The sequence below is a fragment of the Hemicordylus capensis genome, chromosome 1 (genome assembly GCF_027244095.1).
Source record: "Hemicordylus capensis ecotype Gifberg chromosome 1, rHemCap1.1.pri, whole genome shotgun sequence".
NCBI lineage: Eukaryota > Metazoa > Chordata > Lepidosauria > Squamata > Cordylidae > Hemicordylus > Hemicordylus capensis.
Window position 1 is genome coordinate 396,385,114 of NC_069657.1, and position 20,927 is coordinate 396,406,040.

General features: G+C 44.9%; 1 protein-coding gene across 6 annotated transcripts in view; it reads left to right on the top strand.

The window, feature by feature from the left end:
* Window positions 1-20,927, top strand: part of LOC128348748 (spectrin beta chain, non-erythrocytic 2-like) — an 82,374-nt gene extending 61,447 nt beyond the window's left edge. For 3 of the 6 annotated variants that reach the window (XM_053304370.1, XM_053304385.1, XM_053304382.1), the window contains 11 exons: window positions 382-783; window positions 1,617-1,736; window positions 4,339-6,102; window positions 8,405-8,485; window positions 11,171-11,257; window positions 12,585-12,679; window positions 13,068-13,153; window positions 14,326-14,392; window positions 15,058-15,203; window positions 16,123-16,278; window positions 19,429-20,927. In XM_053304370.1, coding sequence (XP_053160345.1) covers window positions 382-783; window positions 1,617-1,736; window positions 4,339-6,102; window positions 8,405-8,485; window positions 11,171-11,257; window positions 12,585-12,679; window positions 13,068-13,153; window positions 14,326-14,392; window positions 15,058-15,203; window positions 16,123-16,278; window positions 19,429-19,667 — 3,243 coding nt within the window. In that variant the 3' untranslated portion in view covers window positions 19,668-20,927. The remainder of the gene's footprint in view (window positions 1-381; window positions 784-1,616; window positions 1,737-4,338; window positions 6,103-8,404; window positions 8,486-11,170; window positions 11,258-12,584; window positions 12,680-13,067; window positions 13,154-14,325; window positions 14,393-15,057; window positions 15,204-16,122; window positions 16,279-19,428) is intronic. The other 3 variants (XM_053304378.1, XM_053304396.1, XM_053304400.1) reach the window with 3 other exon arrangements.

Below are 20,927 nucleotides of genomic sequence, written 5' to 3' on the forward strand. Positions count from 1 at the left end.
ATCTGGGATTTGCTGGTAAACACACATTGCTTTGATTGTGAGAACAGCCCTTCATAATATAATTCTGCTTGTATCCTGGTTTTGTGGAATATTCTTGAGCCTCAGGAAAGCACGCTCCCCACCCTGTTATATTTGAATCCAGTAGTCGTGGCTTATTCTGGCTTATGTGTTTTAAATGATATTTGTTTTTATAGTTGTACACCGCCCAGAGCCTCTGGATGAGGTGGTTTATAAATGTAATCAATAATAAAATAAATTCTTGCCAAAAATGTGAAGTAAAGCAGGATCAGAACCCAAAATTCACTCAGATGAAGGAAGGTTTGAAGCAAGTTGTTGTTACAGCTTTATTCTTCTGTTGTACTGCATTTTCTTGTTTCCCAGACTGAAGTAGTGCCTGAAGTAGATACGGTCCTGAGCCCCACGCTCTCTGAAGAGCTTCCACTCACCCCACGTTCCTTCCAGAATGGTTCAGTAATACATCATCATGGGCAAAAAGGTGAATCTGTTTCCACGACAGTGCTGTCTATCCCAGATGTGTCTCCAGTGCACAGACAGAGCTTGGAAGAAGCAGAAAATGGCATGCCCTCTGAGATGGACCGCCCCAAAGAGACTTTGGTCCTAGAACCTTCAGAGACCCCAGTGCTGCTTGTGCCACAGCCAGGTCCTGGCAGCGTGGGTGGAACAGTGAACCTAATTTTGAGTATTGGCAAGAAGGGGGAGAAAAAGTCTACTGCTTGCCAGACTGGAGCATCATCACCAATGGGAGAGGAAACCCTGCACAAGGTGAGGTCCTCCTGGTTATTATGATCTAAGCATGACGTTGGTAGAGAGTAGTACTGTGTATAAGACTGCCTCTAGAGCAGCAGAAGGCAATGTTTTTTGATGAGTGATGCAAGGAATTCCAATGTGGCGAGGCACAAAAGAGCTGGTGTGTCAGTTGGGGAGAACCAGCTTAGCCACCTAGGACTTTCCACTGAAGAACTTGGAAGTTTCTAACTAAGCAGCTGAATGCTGGATCAAGGAGACCATCCTCTTCACCGCTTCATGTGATTAGGAATAGGGTAGGAGAAACTCGCTGTCCTAGTTTGGGAGCCACGGATGCTTCTGTTTTGTGATTGTGTGCAAGGGAAAAGGCAAGGTTGGAGTGGGAGGCAGTGATTGTCTTGGAGCGAGGAGGGCGCCTTCCTACCCAGCTCTCATACTCAATATTTTACACTATCCAACAGATCTCCTTTCTCCTGGGTAATCGCTTCCTCCCTTGCTTTTTTCGTTGCACACGATCACAAGATGGGAGTGTGAACAGCTCCTGAACCAGGGTAGAGCATTTGTCCTGCCCTATTTCTAATTGCATGAATGAGCCTATGGTTCACAAAGTGCCATATTGTGCACTAGGCACTGTGTGGGATTTTTTTTTTTTAATGAAGTCCTTGTCTGGAGGCTCACAGTCAGCAGCCCTGTCACCCTTGCAAGCAGCTTCAGTGTGTACTTCTAGCATGTCCTCTTCGTCTGTGTCAGGTACTGATCTTCATCACACCCATTCTTTTTCTCCTGGCTGTTTGTAGGTCGTCCTTGCTGTGCCTTCACTTTTCTTTTTGTCTTTCTCTCCTCATGCCCAGCTCTCTGAAACTAAATCCTCAGCCTGTAAAACCTTTTGGAAACATTGCCGGGGTTTTTTAGGAAATACATTGGGTAGTTTAAAGAGAAAGAAAAAGCCACCCCACCAGCATGTGGAAGAGGTAAAATTGCTGGGGGAAGGGTGGGCTGGGGTGCATGCCAGACAGAAGGGCTGTATGATGCAAGGAGCCCTCAACTAACCTATGCCAATGCAGCCCCTAAATCCGCCAGCTCGGGAGGTGGCTTTGCCCTGAAGGTCAGGCAGGTGGTGCTTTCCTTACCTCTCATAAGCAACTTTGATGCAGCATTGCCATTTGAACTTAGGAAACTGCTTCCTTAGGGCTTTGGATTCCCCCACCCCCCACCTCCAGACTGAGCTACGGAAGTGCCATCCAGCAAAAATGCTGCACCTTAATCATTGACAAAAAGGGAGAATTTCAGCCCACATAGTTACATAGTTCTGTTATAGTGTTTCCATGCTGGGAAAAGCTGTATCCGCAGAAATTTCCTCCTCTTCACAACTATTAGAGGCACAAGGCCAGTGCCACCTACTGAAACTGAGAAACATAGGTTTTATTGCATTGCCACTGGGACATTTTATTCATTCATTCAGCATATTTTTATACCACCCAAAACTTACGTCTCTGGGCGGTTCACAACAAGATTTAAAAAGTAAAACATTAATTAAAAACAAAAACAAAAATTTAAAAGCAAGAAATTTAAAACACAATTTAAATTTTTTAAACAATATTCTAAAAACAACATTAAAACAATCAAAACAACATTGGTTAAAAGCCTGGGTGAACAGGTGCGTCTTTAAAGACTTTTTAAAAGTTGTCAGAGATGGGGAGGCTCTTATTTCACTAGGGAGCACATTCCAAAGCCTCAGGGCAGCAATGGAGAAGGCCTGTCCCTGAGTAGCCACCAGATGAGCCGGTGGCAAATGCAGACGGACCTCTCTTGATGATCTCAATGGGCGGTGGGGTTCATGACGAAGAAGATGTTCTCTTAAGTACCCAGGGCCCAAGCTGTTTAGGGCTTTATAGGTTATGACCAACACCTTGTATTTTGCCCGGAAACATATCAGCAGCCAGTGTAACTCCTTCAATACGAGAGTAATATGGTCTCTCCTAGATGACCCAGAGACCAGCCTGGCTGCCGCATTATGCAGTCTCCTCCCTCTCAACACACCGTAATTTGGATCCCATTCAGTGTTCCCTCTAAGGAGTGCACATGTGCATGTGCTCACTTGTTTTTTGATGTCTGCTCAGTTATTTTATATCCCACTCAAGTTTAAATCAGGAAGGTCTCATTCTAAATGCATGTGCACACACACTGCCTTGATACTGCTGCCCAGAACAAAACTCATTCCACACACAGAAGAAAAAAATTAGAGAAAACACTGACCCAATTGTAGAGGTGCTCCTGGATTTCCCAGACAAAAAGCAGAACATGAACCTGGGAAGCACTCTCTTTGATCTGATTTGAGGAAATGGCCTACAAGGCCTCCTTTCTTTCCAGCACTTTTTTTTTTTTAAATTATCCTATTAGTAAGAATGTACTGTCTTGTGATGGCTTAGGGATGAGCTAGATTAGGAACAGAGAGGAGGATACTGGCTGGCTACAAAGAAGTCTTCATAACCACTCTCATATTGACAATCACTTATTCTCTTACTATCCAAAAAGGGTATGGAATTGAAGCAAATGGGTGGAGGGGAGCAAGCTCAGGATTCTGTGAACTGCAGCTGTTATTTCTTGGAGGAGGAGGCATCCTAGTGGCCGCCGCTCTGATACAAATCTCTAGAGAGACTTCTGGGTCTGAGGCTTCTGCATCTGAACTGTTTGTGAATCGGAGAGGAGAGCTTCAAGGCCATAAAGTGAATTCATCTAGAAAGCAAATTGCCAGTCATGGAAGGGAATGTGATCTCAGCCCTGGGGAGATAGCAATTACCACGTTAAGCCTGTAGGTATCTCCTGCAGCTGTTGCAGAAAGCAGATCCTTTTTATCCCAAGAGCTCATTTCAAATGTGCAAAATAGCATCTGGTACATTAAGGAGAAGGGTTTTAGACAACTTCCTGGTGTGCTAGTTTTTGTGTACAGGTAGGGTGGTTTTTGTTCTACTTATTTTACTTGAGGGAGCATTTAGACATGAAATTTTCCCGCTTGCTATGTGAAGTGGTACAGTCCAGGACTATTTTTGCACATTTGAGTTGGCGCAAAGCTGACTTGTACTGTGGTACAACCTGTACCTGCTGATTTGTTTGGTAGTGATCACTGCACCTCCACCTACAGTGCTGGACAACTTCAGCTGTAACACTGCATGCTGAGATTTGTAGTATCTTTTTAGGCTCTGTTGCCATGTTGTAGTGGTGTGGGATGCACTTAGTAGTTGCTGTGCCCCCGGACGTTGGGGATGAATCCCTTCCTGCAGAGCCTGCTGTAGTTGAGTAATCATGATAAACCATATGACAGCTATTCTTGCTGGAGCTAATTGGAGCAATCCTGATATTCTGGAATCTGTCCAGGGTTGTCCACTGCACTGCCTGTTGGGTAGCATGAATGGAGTTTTCTGAGATGTGTGAATAAAAGAAAGGAGCATGTACCAGTGCATGTCTAAAACTGTAGTTGTGTGAACAAGGTTTGTTGCTGTACCACCCAGGATAGGCAGGTTTGGGCTCCAGTGACTTTGAGTGGTCCTCCTCATGCTTGCCCTCTCTTCACAGGTGAGCACCTATTTACATGTGAAGGAGAAGGATGGAGAGAGAGGCACAGCCCATAGAAGCTCAACCATGCCACAATTTGCTACTCAAATGCCCACCAGAGATAACCCTTCCCCACTTCTCAGTCTAGGAAGGGGCACCACTGTCTTCCATACCTTGCCCAAGATCAGCTCTAGCTGCTTCTTGCAGAGCCTGAGGAGAAAAGTGAAAGCAGAGGATGCTCAGCTGCTCGCCTTGCAAGGTATCATGGGAACAGAGCCCAGTGATCAGCAGTCTGTGCCAGGAGAGAGAAACACCACTAGTAGCACCTGGCCCCCTAAGTGCAGCAGGAGGGCATCAACCTTGAAGGCAGTGTGCCCACCGTGCAAAGAACCAATAGACTATGTGAAGAACCCATTGGCACAGGCCATCGATGCTGAATGTGACTCAGTTGGAGAAGCACCTGGACAGAGTAGAAATCACAGCAGTCTCCAGTCACCCACCGAGAGGACATGCCAGCGTCTTTCTCTGGGTTCTGTCCTGAGTCTGGAACTCCCCAAAGACCCAACTTTCCTTAGGAATATCCATGATAGTATCAGGGTAGCAAAGGAGGGAGCAGCAGAAAGGAAGCAAGCAAGCCAGTCCTGTGGAGTGGCTGAGGGGAGCACAGCTGGAGCAAAGGCAGAGGAGAATGGAACCAGGTTGCCAGGGAGAGCATTTGGAGGTGACCTAGCAATATGCCCAAGAACCATCAGGCTTAGGGATGATCACTGTAAGTTTCCTAAGAGTGAGGGAGGCACATGGTTTGAAGAGGTGAGCGCCAACCCAAGCTACAACAGGCAGAAAGCTTATAGTGTCACTCCTTGTGGGGAAGACAAGTGGAGTCCCAAGAGCCAGGGCAACTCCAGTGATGACCTCCTGGACTTCAGGCAGAACCGGCTATCCCGTATCAGCCTGCTGCATGAGCAGATAGGCCTGGAATGGGATAAACTAGCTGCCACTTTGGGTACAATGAGCAGCACCAATGTGGTGGTGGAAGAGAGAGAGCCAGATGGCCACAAAGTTAAAGTCAGAGAAGCATCTAGGGTGAAGCTCAAGTCCTCTCCTGCTAAATCCACCAGCAGCACTGATGCAGCTTCTGCCACCCTCAAAATCAAGCACCCTGCTGTGAACGAGACACCAAAGAAGGGAAGTGCCCAGAGTGGGCTGGAACGTTCTGAGGAAAGCTTTGTAAGAGTCCCTCCTTCACTAGTCCAGTTTGGATTCCAATCCCCCACCAAGCTCGCTGTGTTGGAGTGTAAACTAGGCCACCAGGAAGGCATCCCAGCATCTTCAGGGCTAGGCCTGGTTCCAGGAGATCATGCGACTGAAGGACCAGTGTTGCCAGACATGGCAGGGGTTTGTCACCCTGCTCATGAGCTGTTTGAAGAAGAGGAAGAGGAGCTGCAGGCCATATGGAGTAATGTGGAGAAGCATAAAACAAGCACAGTTGCCCATGGTGGCCCAGGGAGAAAAGTGGATAAGAAGCAGAGTCCTGACATCCCTGGTGGAAAACTCATCCTGACAGCAGCAGATAATGTGCTGGTGGCCAAGTTCAAGCTTCCCAGCTCTGCCCAACTGCTTCAGGGCTCTGATGTGGAAAGAGGGACCCGCAATGTGCTTGGATGGAAGAACAGTCCATGTCAAGAGATTTCTGAGGGAAGAGATGCTACACCCCTGGGGTCAATGCAGGGCACTTTCCCAATGGACCAACAGAAGCTCCAAGAGGAGGGCAGAGGTGTCAGCAAGGTCAGAACATTGGCTGTCAATGGTAGGGGTGGTGAGGGGAGAGACCATACATTCTAGCAATGTTCTCCTGCCTGAAAATTCAATGTTTACTGTTCTTTTCCACACATTCCCAGATTAAGAAGATCTTCAGATGCACCGGGAGCCCTTGTGCAACTCCTCCACTTCTCTTGCATTTACACTATTGCACAAGAGTGTGAATACTTGCAAGCACTACCTGCACTCTGAAGTGCTCTGTAAGAGCAGGAACATGTCTCTGAGGGTCAGCAACGTGTTTCTGCTCTTACAAAGTGCTTCTGGGGTGTGGGCAGTGCTCAAAAGTCTTAGCTCTCTTGCACATGGGCACGAACACAGGCAGACCGGGGAAGTTGCATGAGGGCTCTCAGCATGTTCCTGCAGACCCTCCCTAATGCATGCACTTTGTTAGGATGTCAGCCATGGTGTACAAAGTGGTCCATAGATGCAGTTTGTCTCATTTTCCTGCTTGTGGGAAGACCTCCCTTTAAAGGCCATCAGCACTGCTCCTGAGTTGACTAGAAAAAGAACATTCTTCATAAACTTTGATTATTGCCAGGAAGGCATTTAACTATCATGTGTGTCTTTTCCATAGTCATCAAGTAGTGGAAGTCAACCCTGAAGCTTGCTGCATCACAAATCAGCTCCGTCCTGGCTACTCAAAGCACAGAATACATTATTAGTTAGCTACCAGTAGCAAGTATAATAGAGCAGGGGTTCTTAGCCTGGGGTCCATGGACCCCTTGGGAATAAATGGGGTAGGTCCAGGCATTCTTTGGAAAATTCCATATATAATTAGAGAGTAGCTCCCCCAAAGCATCATATATAATCAAATAGAGTACATCATTTATTTTTCTTGAAATGTAGATATAAATTTGATTGATTAAGTGCCGTCAAGTCGGAGTCAGCTCTTAGTGATCACATAGATTCTCTCCAGGATGATCTGTCTTCAACTTGGCCTTTAAGGTTTCTCAGTGATGTATTCATTGCTGACGTAATCGAGTCGATCCACCTTGCTGCTGGTCATCCTCTTCGTCTCTTTCCGTCAACTTTTCCCAGCATTATGGACTTCTCAAGAGAGCTGGGTTTTCACATAATGTGTCCAAAGTATGATAGTTTGAGCCTGGTCATTTGTTCCTCGAGTGAAAATTCTGGATTGATTTGTTCTATGATCCATTAGTTTGTTTTCCTGACTGTCCATGATATCCTCAAAAGTCATCTCCAGCACCAAAGTTCAAAAGTGTCAATACTTTTTCTATATTGCTTCTTCAGAGTCCAGCTTTCACATCCATAGAGTGTCACGAAAAAAACCATTGTCTGACTATTCTAATCTTTGTAGGTATAGACACGTCACAGCATCTAAATATCCTTTCCAAGGCCTTCATTGCAACCTTACCAAGTGCTAGTCTGCGGCGTATTTCTTGACTGCTTGATACTTTACTGTTGATGGTTAATCCTAAAAGGCAGAAGCTATCCACCACCTCAGTATCTTCATTATCAATTCTGAGGCTGGTTGCTGTACCCGTTGTCATTAGTTTAGTCTTCTTGACATTTAGTCATAGTCCAGTTTTTTCACTCTGCTTCTTGACTTTCATTACTAGAGCTTGCAGATCATCTGCATTCTCAGCTATCAGAGTGGTGTCATCAGCGTAGTGCAAGTTATTGATGTTTCTTTCTCCAATTTTAAAACCACGCTTATCTTCTTCCAATCCAGCTTCTCTCAGTATATGTTCAGCATATAAGTTGAATAAAGAAGGAGAAAGTATACAGCCTTGTCTTACTCCTTTGCCAATCTGGAACCAGTCTGTTTCACCATATTCCGTCTGGGCTGTGGCTTCCTGTCCTGTGTATAAGTTTCTCATGAGAACTGTGAGATGTTCTGGGATGCCCATTTTCCTAAGGATATTCCAGATATAAAATTACTATTTATAAAATTGTAAATGGAGTGGGAATCTCTGGGTAATATTTAAGGTCTGGGAAGTTTATAAGTGCAGAAAGGTTAAGAACAACTGTAACAGAGAAAGCTGTTTGAATTGTTTGTTCAAACATCAAGTAAGCTCATTAGCCACACATGAACAAATGTAGATATTATTGAACTGGCCAAGGATTATACAAAAGGAGGCTGCTTAAAGCAAGTTGCTGACTAGAAGTTAGAGGAAAGTTTTTGTCCCCTCGCTCAGTTTTGGGGAAATTGTGTGAATGCACCTTCATTATTGGGATTCTATTGCTGGAGGTACTTTTTGTGCTTTTAGTGGGGATGCTTTGTTCATTATTTTTCCTCTCTTTCCAGGTTCTTCGCAGTAAACTAGAACTTCAGATGATGGAAGGAAGTCTGGAACGGAAGCATCTGTTGCAGGCAGGGGGCAAAAAGGTATTGTAAGGGTTGCCTGGTGTTTATGTCTGAAGGGGAAAGGTGATGCTGACTTTTACTTCTACTCATGTGTACATCCCCACATTCCAATATGTGAGTGTAGTGATCAGCCTCCCCTCCTTCTAAAGAGTTAACAGAGTGAAACCTTGTCTCGACTGACAGGCTGGTGAACTCCAGGGCAGCCAATCAGTACACCAGGTGGGTGGGATTTAGAGAGCAGTTGCTGAGAATTCTGAACAAGAAGGGTGGTCTGTGCTGGAGAAGTGCATGTGGAAAGTCTTAGTGAGGGGTATGGAATTTTTGCTCCCTCATGGTCAAAGCCGGAGTGGAGATTTCTCACATGGAATAACTGGAGATCCTTGAAAGACAGGATTGCAGGAAGCTTAATTCTCATCAGGCGTTGGGTGAGTTTTCAAGGAAAAGGAGATTCAGCATTGGGAACAGTTTGTTAGTCAGTTTTTGCATTAGAAATTTATATTTCTTTGTGTGTGTGCTTTGCATATTCCTGATCTATTATTTTTTACCTGCAACATAATTAAAATAAGATACACTAGCCTACGCTCAACCCACCTAGGCCAAGAGACTCTGTAAACTTTTAAGCGTGCCTAAATGCAACTTGAAACTGAAGCCTAAGACAACTTATTTTTGTAACCTACTAAGTATTTTTGAGTGTATTTAAAACCTAAAAACCTCAGACGGAAACAGTCTATAGTAATTGAATAAAACTGTTGTGTTTGTGTTCTGTTCTTTTTACAAGCCTCTCAGAGTTGGTCTTTAAAAGGGAGGGTGAAAAGGGAGGGTGAAAAGGGGATTTATCTGGTACAAACGCATCCTCAAGCGCTCAGCGGCTATCAGTTTTTCTCATCACATGTAGGCCTACACGTGGAAGGTTTTTGTACTTATCCAATAGCAAAATAAAGAGAGTTTTCCCTGGAATTCCACCCCAAGTCCAGGGAGGTTCAAGCTCTGTTGATAAGAGGGGTGGTGGCGGCAGCATTTTAATTCAACTGGAAATATAGATTATCTTTATGAGAAGCCCAGCCAGGCATCTCGCCAGGGATGATTCAGCATTGTCCCCCACCCCACGTGAGCTGTCCTGGGACAAAGGCTTTAATTCGTTACAGTGAGAATGAGTGCCAATAACATGCCCCCAAAAAGTAGCTTCTTCAGTGTTGTTCCTATAACATGTTATCAGCACCTAGAAATGCATATTGCTGTATGCCAGGCCTGCTCAACTTCGGCCCTCCTGCAGATGTTGGTCTACAATTCCCATAATTCCTGGCTATTGGCTGTGGCTGAGAATTATGGGAGTTGTAGTCCAAAAACAGCTGGGGGGCCTAAGTTGAGCAGGCCTGCTGTATGCAGTTGTGCCATTAGTGTGTGGTGCGGATGGCTCAGAGTTTTTCAGACAACCAAACTCCATGGATTTTCTTCTACCATGGACTCTGATGTAGTGTCAGGCAAGTAGCTACAATATGAGCAGGTGGTGCTGCTATTCACAGGCTGTTGGTGCCCAGGGGCTGCCTACTCGCTGCTCCCATCTCTGCTCTGGATGCTCAATGTGGGCATCTCACTCTCAGTGCAGAGTAGGAAGTAAAAGTGTACTAAACCTGTAAGTTCAGTTGGTAGGTCACGCTAGACTTTTTCTATCTGTATGGATTTTGAGTTTTGATCAGAAGTTCAGACAATGTGTTTCTCTAGCCTTTTTCTGCTTTTATTACCCTTTCCCTCCCTCCTTACCCTGCCTGGATGGATTATTAGCCCCACCGACCAGGTTTTTCCCCACTCTCATGAGAGCAATGGTAGAGGGAAGAGGATGCAACCCAGCAAAGGCACTGTGGAAGAAACCGTGGTCTTCACGCTGTGGTTTGGAAATCCAAGTAATTGGTTTGTTGATAAAAGACAGTTTCAGCTGAAAGGTCAGAGGGCTCACACAGATCACAAACCTGATCAGACCCAAAGACCACATGCAAGGTACATCACACTGTCTTATCTGGTCAAAAGAGGAAGTTACATAATTTGATTCAAGTTGCTTAAACATGTTCAGTCAGTTAGCTAGATACTGACACGTGTATATCAAACAAGGAAGTTACAGTAACAGACCATATTTACCCTGCATGATTAGAATGCTTCAGACATGGTTTTGCAAAGTGCAGCTGCTGTTAGGTTTGCTCAAGCATTGTTTAAATCTTTAGAGACTTTTTCCAAATCTATTTTGAAACCCCAAGTCAGCAGTTTCTTTGCTTGCCGTGCGTAGCCTGGCTGTTATTTTGTCTATTTGCTAAGCATTTCTGCTAAATTACTAATTGGCATAAGCCATAAACAAAATTGATTCAGAATGGCCAAGCAAGTGAAACGACTCCCACCCGGCACACAGGCCTGTGAGTGGCGGGTTGTGGGTGGTCCAGTCACCTTCAGCCTCGCTACACCCCTGTGCTGTGTCAATGGTACCATGACTTACTTCCATTCTCACATAATGCATTCCGACTGCAGCTTTTAAAATTATGATGATTTAAAAGAGGGCACTCCTGCTCTGAAGAGTTGGAAGACCTTTGAGGCAATGGTTGCCTGTTTTGACTTCCAAGGGAAGGGACCATCTCATCTTCTGGAGCCTCATGAATAGACAAGTATGAACCAACTCTACACTTAATCTGCTTCAGATTTTGCCTTTTACTTCTGTTCTAGGCAAATTGTCGTTCCTGGAACACATTCCATACTGTGCTGATGAGGCAAACTTTGTGTTTCTACCAGGACAAGAAAGACACTCTCAAGGTAATTGTGGGCAGGGAGACACCCACAGAAGGGTGAAAATAAGAAACAGAAATAGAGTAAAGAAGGACTTCTACAGACACTTAATGCTGCTCTCACAATATGCTTCTCTCCTATGTCCATTATAATTCACTCTTTCATTCAGCGGCTGGCATTCAGTGCAGGTTAGCATGGGCAGTTCTGAACTGCCTGCATCACTGCGGGTGTCTAAAACAACACCCTCAGTGTTGTGGAACAGGGCTTGTGTACTTCTGTTTAAAATGGTCACAGTTGTGCACTATGTCCATTGGAAATAATTCAGTTTGTTTTTTTAGATGCTCACAGTGGCGCAGGTAGTTCAGAACCACTCGCATTAGCCTGCACTGAATGTCAGGTAGTAGCTTTTCTTGGTTTGTTTCTTGGATTCTGCACACGCAGAATCAGTGGATATGTACATGTGGTGTATTGATTTTATTTTTGAAAAACATAAAATCTCATTCTCTGTCAAGATAGAACTCAAAACAAGTTAAACAGTAACATCATTTTTAAAAAAATCCACAGTAATGTAAAAACCAAGTCTAGCAATGATCTGCAAATCTTAACAAACTTCCACAGAACATCAGCAAGAGAAAAACTCAAAAAGAAAAGTGTGAATGCCACCAGTTAGAAAGCCTAGCCTCGCAGGTCGTATTTTATTAAACAAAGAAATGCAGAGTAACAGCCTCAAGTAGCAACTTTGTTCTTCTGACTGCATTGTTAGTTTTCTGCACTTTCACATTCAGTGCCTCCATCTCCAGATCTCAGTAGCTGTAAATTTGCTGACCTGCCTTTTCTTTAATGGAAAAATTGTACCTAGTTAACTTATAGGAATATAGGAAGCTGCCTTATACTGAGTCAGACCATTGGTTTATCTAGCTCAATATTGTCCTCACAGACTGGCAGCGGCTTCTCCAAGGTTGCAGGCAGGAATCTCTCAGCCCTATCTTGGAGATGCTGCCAGGGAAGGAACTTGGAACCTAGATGCTCTTCCCAGAGTGGCATCATCCTCTAAGGGGATTATCTTACAGTGCTCACATGCAGTCTCCCATTCATATGCAACCAGGGCAGACCCCTGCTTAGACCCTAAGGGGACAAGTCATGCTTGCTACCACAAGACCAGCACTCCTCTCAAACTTATTTGATAACAGCTTTACTTTAGGCATTGCTTCCTTGTTGCAGACCAGAGGGGAGGGCAATGCAAGGTAGAGGAACTCTTGCTCCCATGAAAATACTACCTTGTACTAACAAGTAGTTTAGAAATAATTCATTTCAAAGTTCAGAGATGTTATCATTGCCCTTCTTTTTTGCATAGCAGAGTTCTATGGTGGCTTTGCCGCTGAATCTATCTGGAGCCGTCTGCACCCTGGAAACTGAGTATACCAAAAAGACCAACTGTTTCACACTGCAGTAAGTAACCCCAGTTTTCCTTTGATATGCAAAATTACATACATGTGCTGCTCTGAATACTCTAAAACACGAATACGTACTTGGTGGTAGTTGTTAGTACTTCTACTACTACTAGTTAGTACTTCTACTACTTCTTGTTAGTACTTCTTGTTAGTACTTCTACTACTATGGACTTCAGCTGATTCTGTTACCGGAGTGACTGTTGCTGGGAATTATGATGAAGAAAATTTAGTAGAATACCATCCTATGAACAACATAAATGGTGATGATAGATTCTTGAAGGACTCTGTCTTCTAGCCAAATAACAAAGAGTTTGAAGCTGGTAATGGTCCTTGTATCTGTTCTGTAAGCCATCATAATACTTGCAGTTTTCCTTTCATGCTTCCAGGTTGAAGGATGGCTCGAAGTACCTTCTTAGAGCTCCAGCTGAGCCACTCATGAAGGAGTGGATTATGAAACTGCAGCAGAACTCTGGTAGGACTGAAATGTAGTGAAGGAAGAAGCAATGGGGAGCATTGGTAGATCCATGGGTTGGGTGGGGGGAGATGGCCATTGCTCAGAAACATGCAAGTCATGTGCAGTGCTGGCTTGTGTGCTGGTGACACCCACACCCGGCCCGACACCAGCCCCGCTTCTTCTCCCTTGCTGTGCCAGGGTGGAGCTGGCACCAAATAGCTCCCTTTGCATCACCCTTTCAGAGTGTGCACAATCAAGTTGCTGGAGCTAGGACTGGTGGGGACAGGCCTCCCTTGCCACTTCGGTCCAACTCCAACAGCTTGATTGCATGTACTCTGAAAGAGGTGGGAAAAGAAGCATGTGCAATCAGGCTGCTGAGGTCGAGACAGAAGCTGCTGCTCTTCATGCTGCCTGGAATGCTGTGCACACTCTACAAAGAGGAGAGAGTGGCACCTGGGCCTGGAAGGCAGGTTGAGGCACTGTCAGTGCTAGCTTCTGTCCAGAACCAGTAACCAGGGCAGAGACAGGGTGTGGGGGCAACATTGGTGAATTCTGACACCCCTAAAAGAGGCCCTCAACGGTGCACCTGAGGTGATTGCCTCAGTTCACCTGATGGTAGAGCCACCCCTGATCGTGTGACCTGATGGTAACATTTATCGTCTCCCACAATATGTCTCTAGAATCAAAAGGGACATTAGCCTTTGTAATATACAGAGGTCTTGTGGAACCTTGGCTTGTGCATGAGAGGCTGAGGCTCTGATTCTAGATAATGTTTTGCACAAATTCTTGTAGTCTGTCTCCTGGCTTCAGATCCTCATGTGCAAAAGTGCAGTCATCATGACCTATCTACAGGCTGCTTCACATATTACATGTCTTAGATGTACACCTAAAACAAACAGCATTCCCCAAACTGTAAAATGTGAATGTGACAAATGTGTGTTTGAAAATGCGTGTGTTACTTGTGTACACTCATCAGAAATGCTGTAGCTCCCTGCTAAGTGTACACATGGTGGCAAACCCAAATTTGTGCTGTGAGACATGTGAAACAGGTCTATGTCAGGTTTGTTGAGAGATGGCCAAGTTAAGTCATGAAAAAGCACTTTGTGATTAAAAAAAAGTGTTAGGCAAATAACTTTTAAAAGTCCACTCTCAATGTCTGCTCTCCTACATATACTTTTCTATGCCCAAAGGGTTACCTGAAGTGGATTATTTCCAGTCAGCTTCCCAAACTGCTCAAGGGACAACCTCTTTTGTTAGGTAAGTACTGCAAACAAAGCTTGGCTGCTGATTGAAATTAAATCCTCCCATTGATTTTCTGGAGGTGGGGCTAAATGTGTTGTCCACTGAGGTTCCCATAATACCTGGCCTGTTGAGAATTCTTGTTTCACTGGCAAGTAGGCCTTCACAGCAGTCATTCCATACCATTTGGTCCAGTCTCAGCATAGATGATTAAAAACTAGGTTGTGGAACTCTTTGTCTAAATTCGGAAGGAAAGAAGACAAGTCCTGTCTTCAAATTTTGAAATGTGAATGTGTATTTATCTCTTTTTTTAAAAAGAGCTTAAAATTTAGACTTGCACCTAGCTCAACAGCTGCTAAGGACATTAGTTATCCTCTGTGAAATGTTTACTGTGCTTCCACCCTGCCCAACTCTCTTGCTTTAATGGTGACAACAGCTCTTACTCCTTTGTCATATCCATATCCCATTAACCTGCAATTGTTAATTTTCTCAGATATACAGAAATTGCTAGCAGTTCAAATTTCCTGCTCAGATACTTTATGTCAGGACTCTGAATAAGGTGGCTTATATTACCTTTGTGGGCCAAAGGATCTCGGAATAAGTCTACCTTATTGGGCAACACAACCTTATGGAAGTGGAAACATAACCCAGCTCTCTGCTTATGCTGCTTCCATTCTTTCCAGTATGAATTCTGGGCATGGGGTTCCCCACTTCCTGGGCCTTCATCACCCCCTTACAGCCAGGAGCCAAGAGGCCATGCTCCTGCCCAGGTCAAGTGTCAGGCTGCATTTGCCATATGATACACTGGATTCAGCAGACTCAAAGGCAGGTGAGTGTGGAGAATCTAAATCTTTCAAGAAGCACCGCTCTCAGCATCTCAGCCTTGGTCTCCTTTAGTAAAGTGCTTTTGCACTGTGAGTGCTTTCCCCTCTGATGGTGGTGTTGCAGGGGGTGTGTCGGGAACCAATGAGCTGGAGGCTGGTGCTCATTCCAGGTTCTTTCCCCATTGTAACCTCTTAATCTGGCCGTTTTTGAACTCTTTCCATTCTGTGTGCAGAATTTGTTTTGTTCTTGGTGGCAGTATCAAGGCAGTGTGCGTGCACATGCATTCAGAATGGGGCCTTCTTGATTCAACCTGAGTTGAAATCAGGTTGCATCAGTTAAAATTAACTGAGCAGACATCAAAAAACTTATGAGCATGCGCACGCCTTAGAGCAACACTGCTTGTAAGGCATCTTGCCATAAATTTATGAAAGGCAGTCTACAAATCTTCCTATAAACAGATAAATTTTGTTTGCATTCAGAAGGTCTCAGGTTGAGTATCTGGCATTTCCATTTAAAAAGGAGTGGGTATCGGGTGATGGGAAGGACCTGAAATTCTGGAGAGTCACTGCCAGTCACCTGCTAACTGAGCAAAGAGGCCTTTTTAAAGTGGTGATTCTCTTATATTTTGCAGGGGGAGAGCAACTGGCCCTATCCAACCCCAGCACAGCATCCCTCCAAAGGCTGTTGCTGGTGTCTACCTTATCTTTCTTTTTAGATTGTGAGCCCTTTTGGATCAGGGGACCATCTTATTTATGTATTTATTTTTCTATGCAAACCGCTTTGAGGATTTTGTTGAAGAGTGGTATATAAATATTCGTAGTAGTAGTCAGAACACACAGTATTGGGCTGGATGAACCAATGGTTTTACTTGGTAGAAGGCAACTTAATATGTTTGTTTATCTTTTCTCATTCTCTCCTATTAGAAAATGGCCATAGACCTGCTGCAGTTTATACAACAGAGCACGGTCTGAGGCAGTGCACACCTACAGAATCTTCAAAGTCACAAGATCCTTATTTTTCTCAGGAAGACGATTGTGGGCTAGTGACAAGCAAGAGGAGGTCATATTCCTTTACTTCAGGTACACATTGTAAAACTTTGAGGGCAAATGTGTTACTAATTGGAGAGGGAGGCAGGAGGCCAGTAGTCTGCCCCTGGCTTTTGGACTCTTTGTACCAAGAAGCATCTGAGCTTTCTGAACATAAGAACAGCTCTGCTGGATCAGGCCCAAGGCCCATCTAGTCCAGCATCCTGTTTCACACAGTGGCCCACCAGATGCTGCTGGAAGTCTATATGCAGGAGCTGAGGGCATGCCCTCTCTCCTGCTGTTACTCCCCTGCAACTGGTACTCAGAGGCATCCTGCCTTTGAGGCTGGAGGTGGCCTATAGCCCTCCGACTAGTAGCTGTTGATAGACCTCTCCTCCATGAAGTTACCCAAACCCCTCTTAAAGCCATACAGGTTGTTGGCTGTCACCACATCTCTTGGCAGAGAATTCCACAAGCTGATTATGTGTTGTGTGAAAACAATACTTCCATTTGCTGGTTCTAAATTTCGCAGCAATCAATTTCATGGGATGACCCCTGTTTCTAGTGTTATGTGAGAGGGAGAAGAATTTCTCTCTATCCACTTTCTCCAAACCATGCATGATTTTATAGACCTCTATTATGTCTCCCCGCAGTCGTCTTTTTTCTAAACTAAATAGCCCCAGGTGTTGTAGCCTTACCTCATAAGGACAGTGCGCTTAGACCCATGATCATCCTGGCTGCCCTCTTCTGCACCTTTTCCAGTTCTACAATGTCTTTCTTTAGATGTGGTGACCAGAATTGTAAGCAGTACTCCAGGTGTGGCCACATCATAGTTTTGTATAAGGGCATTATAATATTAGCATTTTTATTTTCAATCCCCTTCCTAATGATTCCTAGCATGGAATTGGCCTTTCACAGCTGCCACACATTGAGTCGACACTTTCAACGAGATGTCCACCACGACCCCAAGGTCCCTCTCCTGGTCAGTCACAAACAGCTCAGATCCCATCAGCATATACTTGAAGTTGGGGGTTTTCGTCCCAATGTGCATCACTTGACACTTGCCAACACTGAACCCCATTTGCCATTTTGTTGCCCACTCACCCAGTTTGGAGAGATCCTTTTGGAGCTCCTCACAATCTGTTTTGGATTTCACTACCCTAAATAGTTTGGTGTCATCTGCAAATTTGGCCACCTCGCTGCTTGTTTTGTCTTGTATTGGGCCTTGTATTGTCACACACAGGGTTTCTGTGGAGGACTCTGGTCCTCCTAGGTTTTGTGGCTTGTTAGATTCTACCCCTTCTTTAACATACAGTGCTACTCCACCTCCAAAGTGCCCCTCCCTGTCCTTTCAATAGAGTTTATATCCAGGGATAACAGTGTCCCACTGGTTCTCCTTTGTCCCACCATGTTTCTGTTATGCCCACTATATCTATTTCTGAATTAGCCACCGAGCACTCCAGCTCACCCATCTTGGCTCGGAGGCTTCAGGCATTGACCTATAAGCACCTATACACTGAATCTCTTACCTGGTGTATGTGATCTTTCTTTTGGCTCCTTGATCTCTTTGACCAGCTAGCACAGCCTTCTTTCTGCTCTTTTTGTGGTTCTATTCTGTTCCCTTCTGTTTTATCTGAATCCTTTGCACCTTCACACCTTAAGGGATGGCATTTGCTGAACCACATACTGTCTCGCTCCTGTCGGCTATTCCCCAGGCATCATTTTAAAAGCTGCTCTGCAACCTTTTTGATTTTAAGCGCCAGCAGTCTGGTTCCATCTTGGTTCAAGTGCAGCCTGTCCCTTTTGTACAGGCTTTGCTTGCCCCAAAATGTATCCCAGTGCCTAACAAATCTAAACCCTTCCTCCCGGCGCCAACGTCTCGTCCACGCATTGAGACCCCTCAGCTCTGCCTGTCTTGCTGAACCTGCGCATGGAACAGGTAGCATTTCTTCCATTCCTTTTGACCCTTTTCTGCTGTAAAATGTATGGCCTTTTGTCCGAGTGCAGCTTAAATGTGTGTGAGTAAATGTAGTCTATCTTTCTGTATCACCAGTATGATAGCATTCTTCTGTTTTCACTGCTAAGCAGAGCCTTTTTCCAAACAGAGAAGTAAAGCTTCTTCCAAGAGTCACAATTTCACCACTAGGTGTCAGAAGCACACTTTTGGGCTCAGATTCACATGTCCCTGAAAGGAGCCGCCTTCCTCCTTAAGGCTTGCATGGATGTATTCAGTTGTCCCTTAAGAGTTGTTCTATGCCCAGCCATATCACTGTTAAGATATGCAATAAGTGTTGCTAAGTGGCATTAGAACACTTATGTTGAATGCCGCTCAACACACTTACAGGGCTGGAAACGAGTTAGAAGTCCTGCCTCTGACAGGGTCACCCTCCTGACCCTGCTCTTCGTGCTTACTGCAGCATTCCTCTGGGGCACCCCATTCTCCTGATCACTGAAACCGACCCAATTGCACTCACAGCATTCATCTCTTCAGATGAATGCTGCAATAAGATCAGGGCCAGGAGGATGAGTGACGAGCTCGAGGCGGGGCTTCTCACCCATTTCCAGCCCTATAAGTGTGTTCAGCAGCATTCTACTGAACACCTGAACAGGGGTCTAGAGAGGCAAGTTTCAGAAGCATACTTGAGAAAGCACCTTTGTGATATCTGGTTTGTGAGGGCAGTGAAGAGGAATTCTATTCTTCAGAGAACGCTGGATGGGATCCAGCAGCCCAGAAAGATATGAATTCAATACATAATTTCTGAAAACTGCTGTTCTTGGAAGCAGTGCCTTGTGTCTAGGAAGTACTTTCATCTTCATCCTAGCAGTTATGCACTGATGAGGGAAAGGCACTCTGAGCATTCTCAGAGGCAGCATGATGCTGCTCTTATTCCTTCACATGTTCCAGTGCTGAGTCTGGTCCTGGAAACAAGTTCTGGGGCATGGGCCTAATAATCTCTATTCAAGTCTGTCTGAATCCTTTTCTACTACCCTTCTCTGGAGATGGGATGGAAGTGCTACTCTGGAAATAAATAAAAATCCCAAACACCTGTATATAGCTGAAGTTCTTGAACTTTTGTCCCCAGACTACAACTCCCATCTTTGAAATTTGTACCTTGAGAGAGGAAAATCCTGCCATTTATTCATACTGATGTTTTGCTGTTGCTATCTAACTCCTGCCAAATGTGTCTTTTCCTTCCATTTCAGCTACATACCAGAAGATTACACCATTGTCTGTGTCCAAAGAACCCCTGGGGGTTGGCAACAGCTACTCAGTCACACTCTACATTGGAGAGCAGGCACCTGTCACTCCCAGGCCTCGCTGCCACTCCTTTATGGCTACCCCAGGCCCTGCCCAAGAGACCTTAGGTGAGAGAAGCCAAGGAGCCTCGCCTCGCCAGAAGAACAAATCCGTCTTCAGGAAGTTCTTTGGAAAGAAAGACTGACATGCCTGCTTGTTTCCTTCAGCCAGGAACCGGGGTGTGTGGCTATACGCAGGGGCTGAGCCGTCTTTGCACTGGGTCTGATTGCTACTAGTGGGCGCTCTTGTGTCGCACCAGCCCATAGAGACTGCCTTCTCTTGAGAGGGCAGGAAGAGAGATGCAGGAGGGATAGGTTCTGCTCGGTAAAACAGACCCTCAGTCTTCAGGCCCGCACTGCCCCTATTCAACCCTAATAGGAGCAGGTACCTTAGAGAACACCAGGCTGAGGCAGACCAGTTAAGGGGCTTGAAGATCCCCTGGTCCAGCTGCAGCAGTGGGGTGCATGACCACTACCTTGGGACCATTCTCTTTGTGTGTGCTGTGCACAGTCTTTGTTTGACATAATGGAGGGAATCCGGGAGAACATTCCCCCAGGCACATAATGGACTCACACTATGTTTGTATCCAAACAGTGGGTTGGGAAAGACACATTGCTTTACTGTCTAACAGATTTTTGTATGGTTGATGATGGGATCAAAAAAGAAAGCTTCCTTAGATCCAGTGATCCTGGCAATGGAGTTTTTTTGCAAGCAAAGGGTTGCCACTTTTTAACTTCCTCTTGCTTCTGTGCCTTTAATGGTATCCTGATCTGCATATATTTGAAAGTGATATTTACCCCATTTACCTGAATCCAAGACTAGGTTGTTTTCCAAGTTCTTTGATGTTACAAATCAGGGTTCGTCTTAAATTCAGAGTCCTCCCTTTTGGGTAAATACAGGTATAACCGGTAGTGTTGTGCAGGGACGCATTCCCAGTGCTTTTTTAACTCCAGGGTCTCAGCAGGAATGCACAGCCCTTTGCTCTCCAAATTGAAATAATATACTGCACTTGCTATTCCAACATTTTTGTCACATAACCGAATGTATAATTGAATATTGGACTACAATTGATTTTATTTCCATTCTTCCTGTCTGCTTTTACAAGGAGTATCCTGTACCCTTGGTGGTTGACAATCCAGACTGCTTTTCTGAGTGAATAACCACATGAGGTTCAAGCTCTGTAGAGTTAGAAAACTATCCTTTACTTCTTGTAACAGAACCCTGCAAATTATTGCATCTGTCTTAAGTGTGGGGGTGCGGGGTGGAAATGGCGAGTGCCTGCACTTCTGAATGTGCAACTACACCACTGAGTATAACCTGTATTTTACCTGTGTTTTTAAAGGGAGGTTGTCTTAAATTCAAAGTCATCTGTTTGGATAAATATGGTTTCTCTATGCTATGAAAA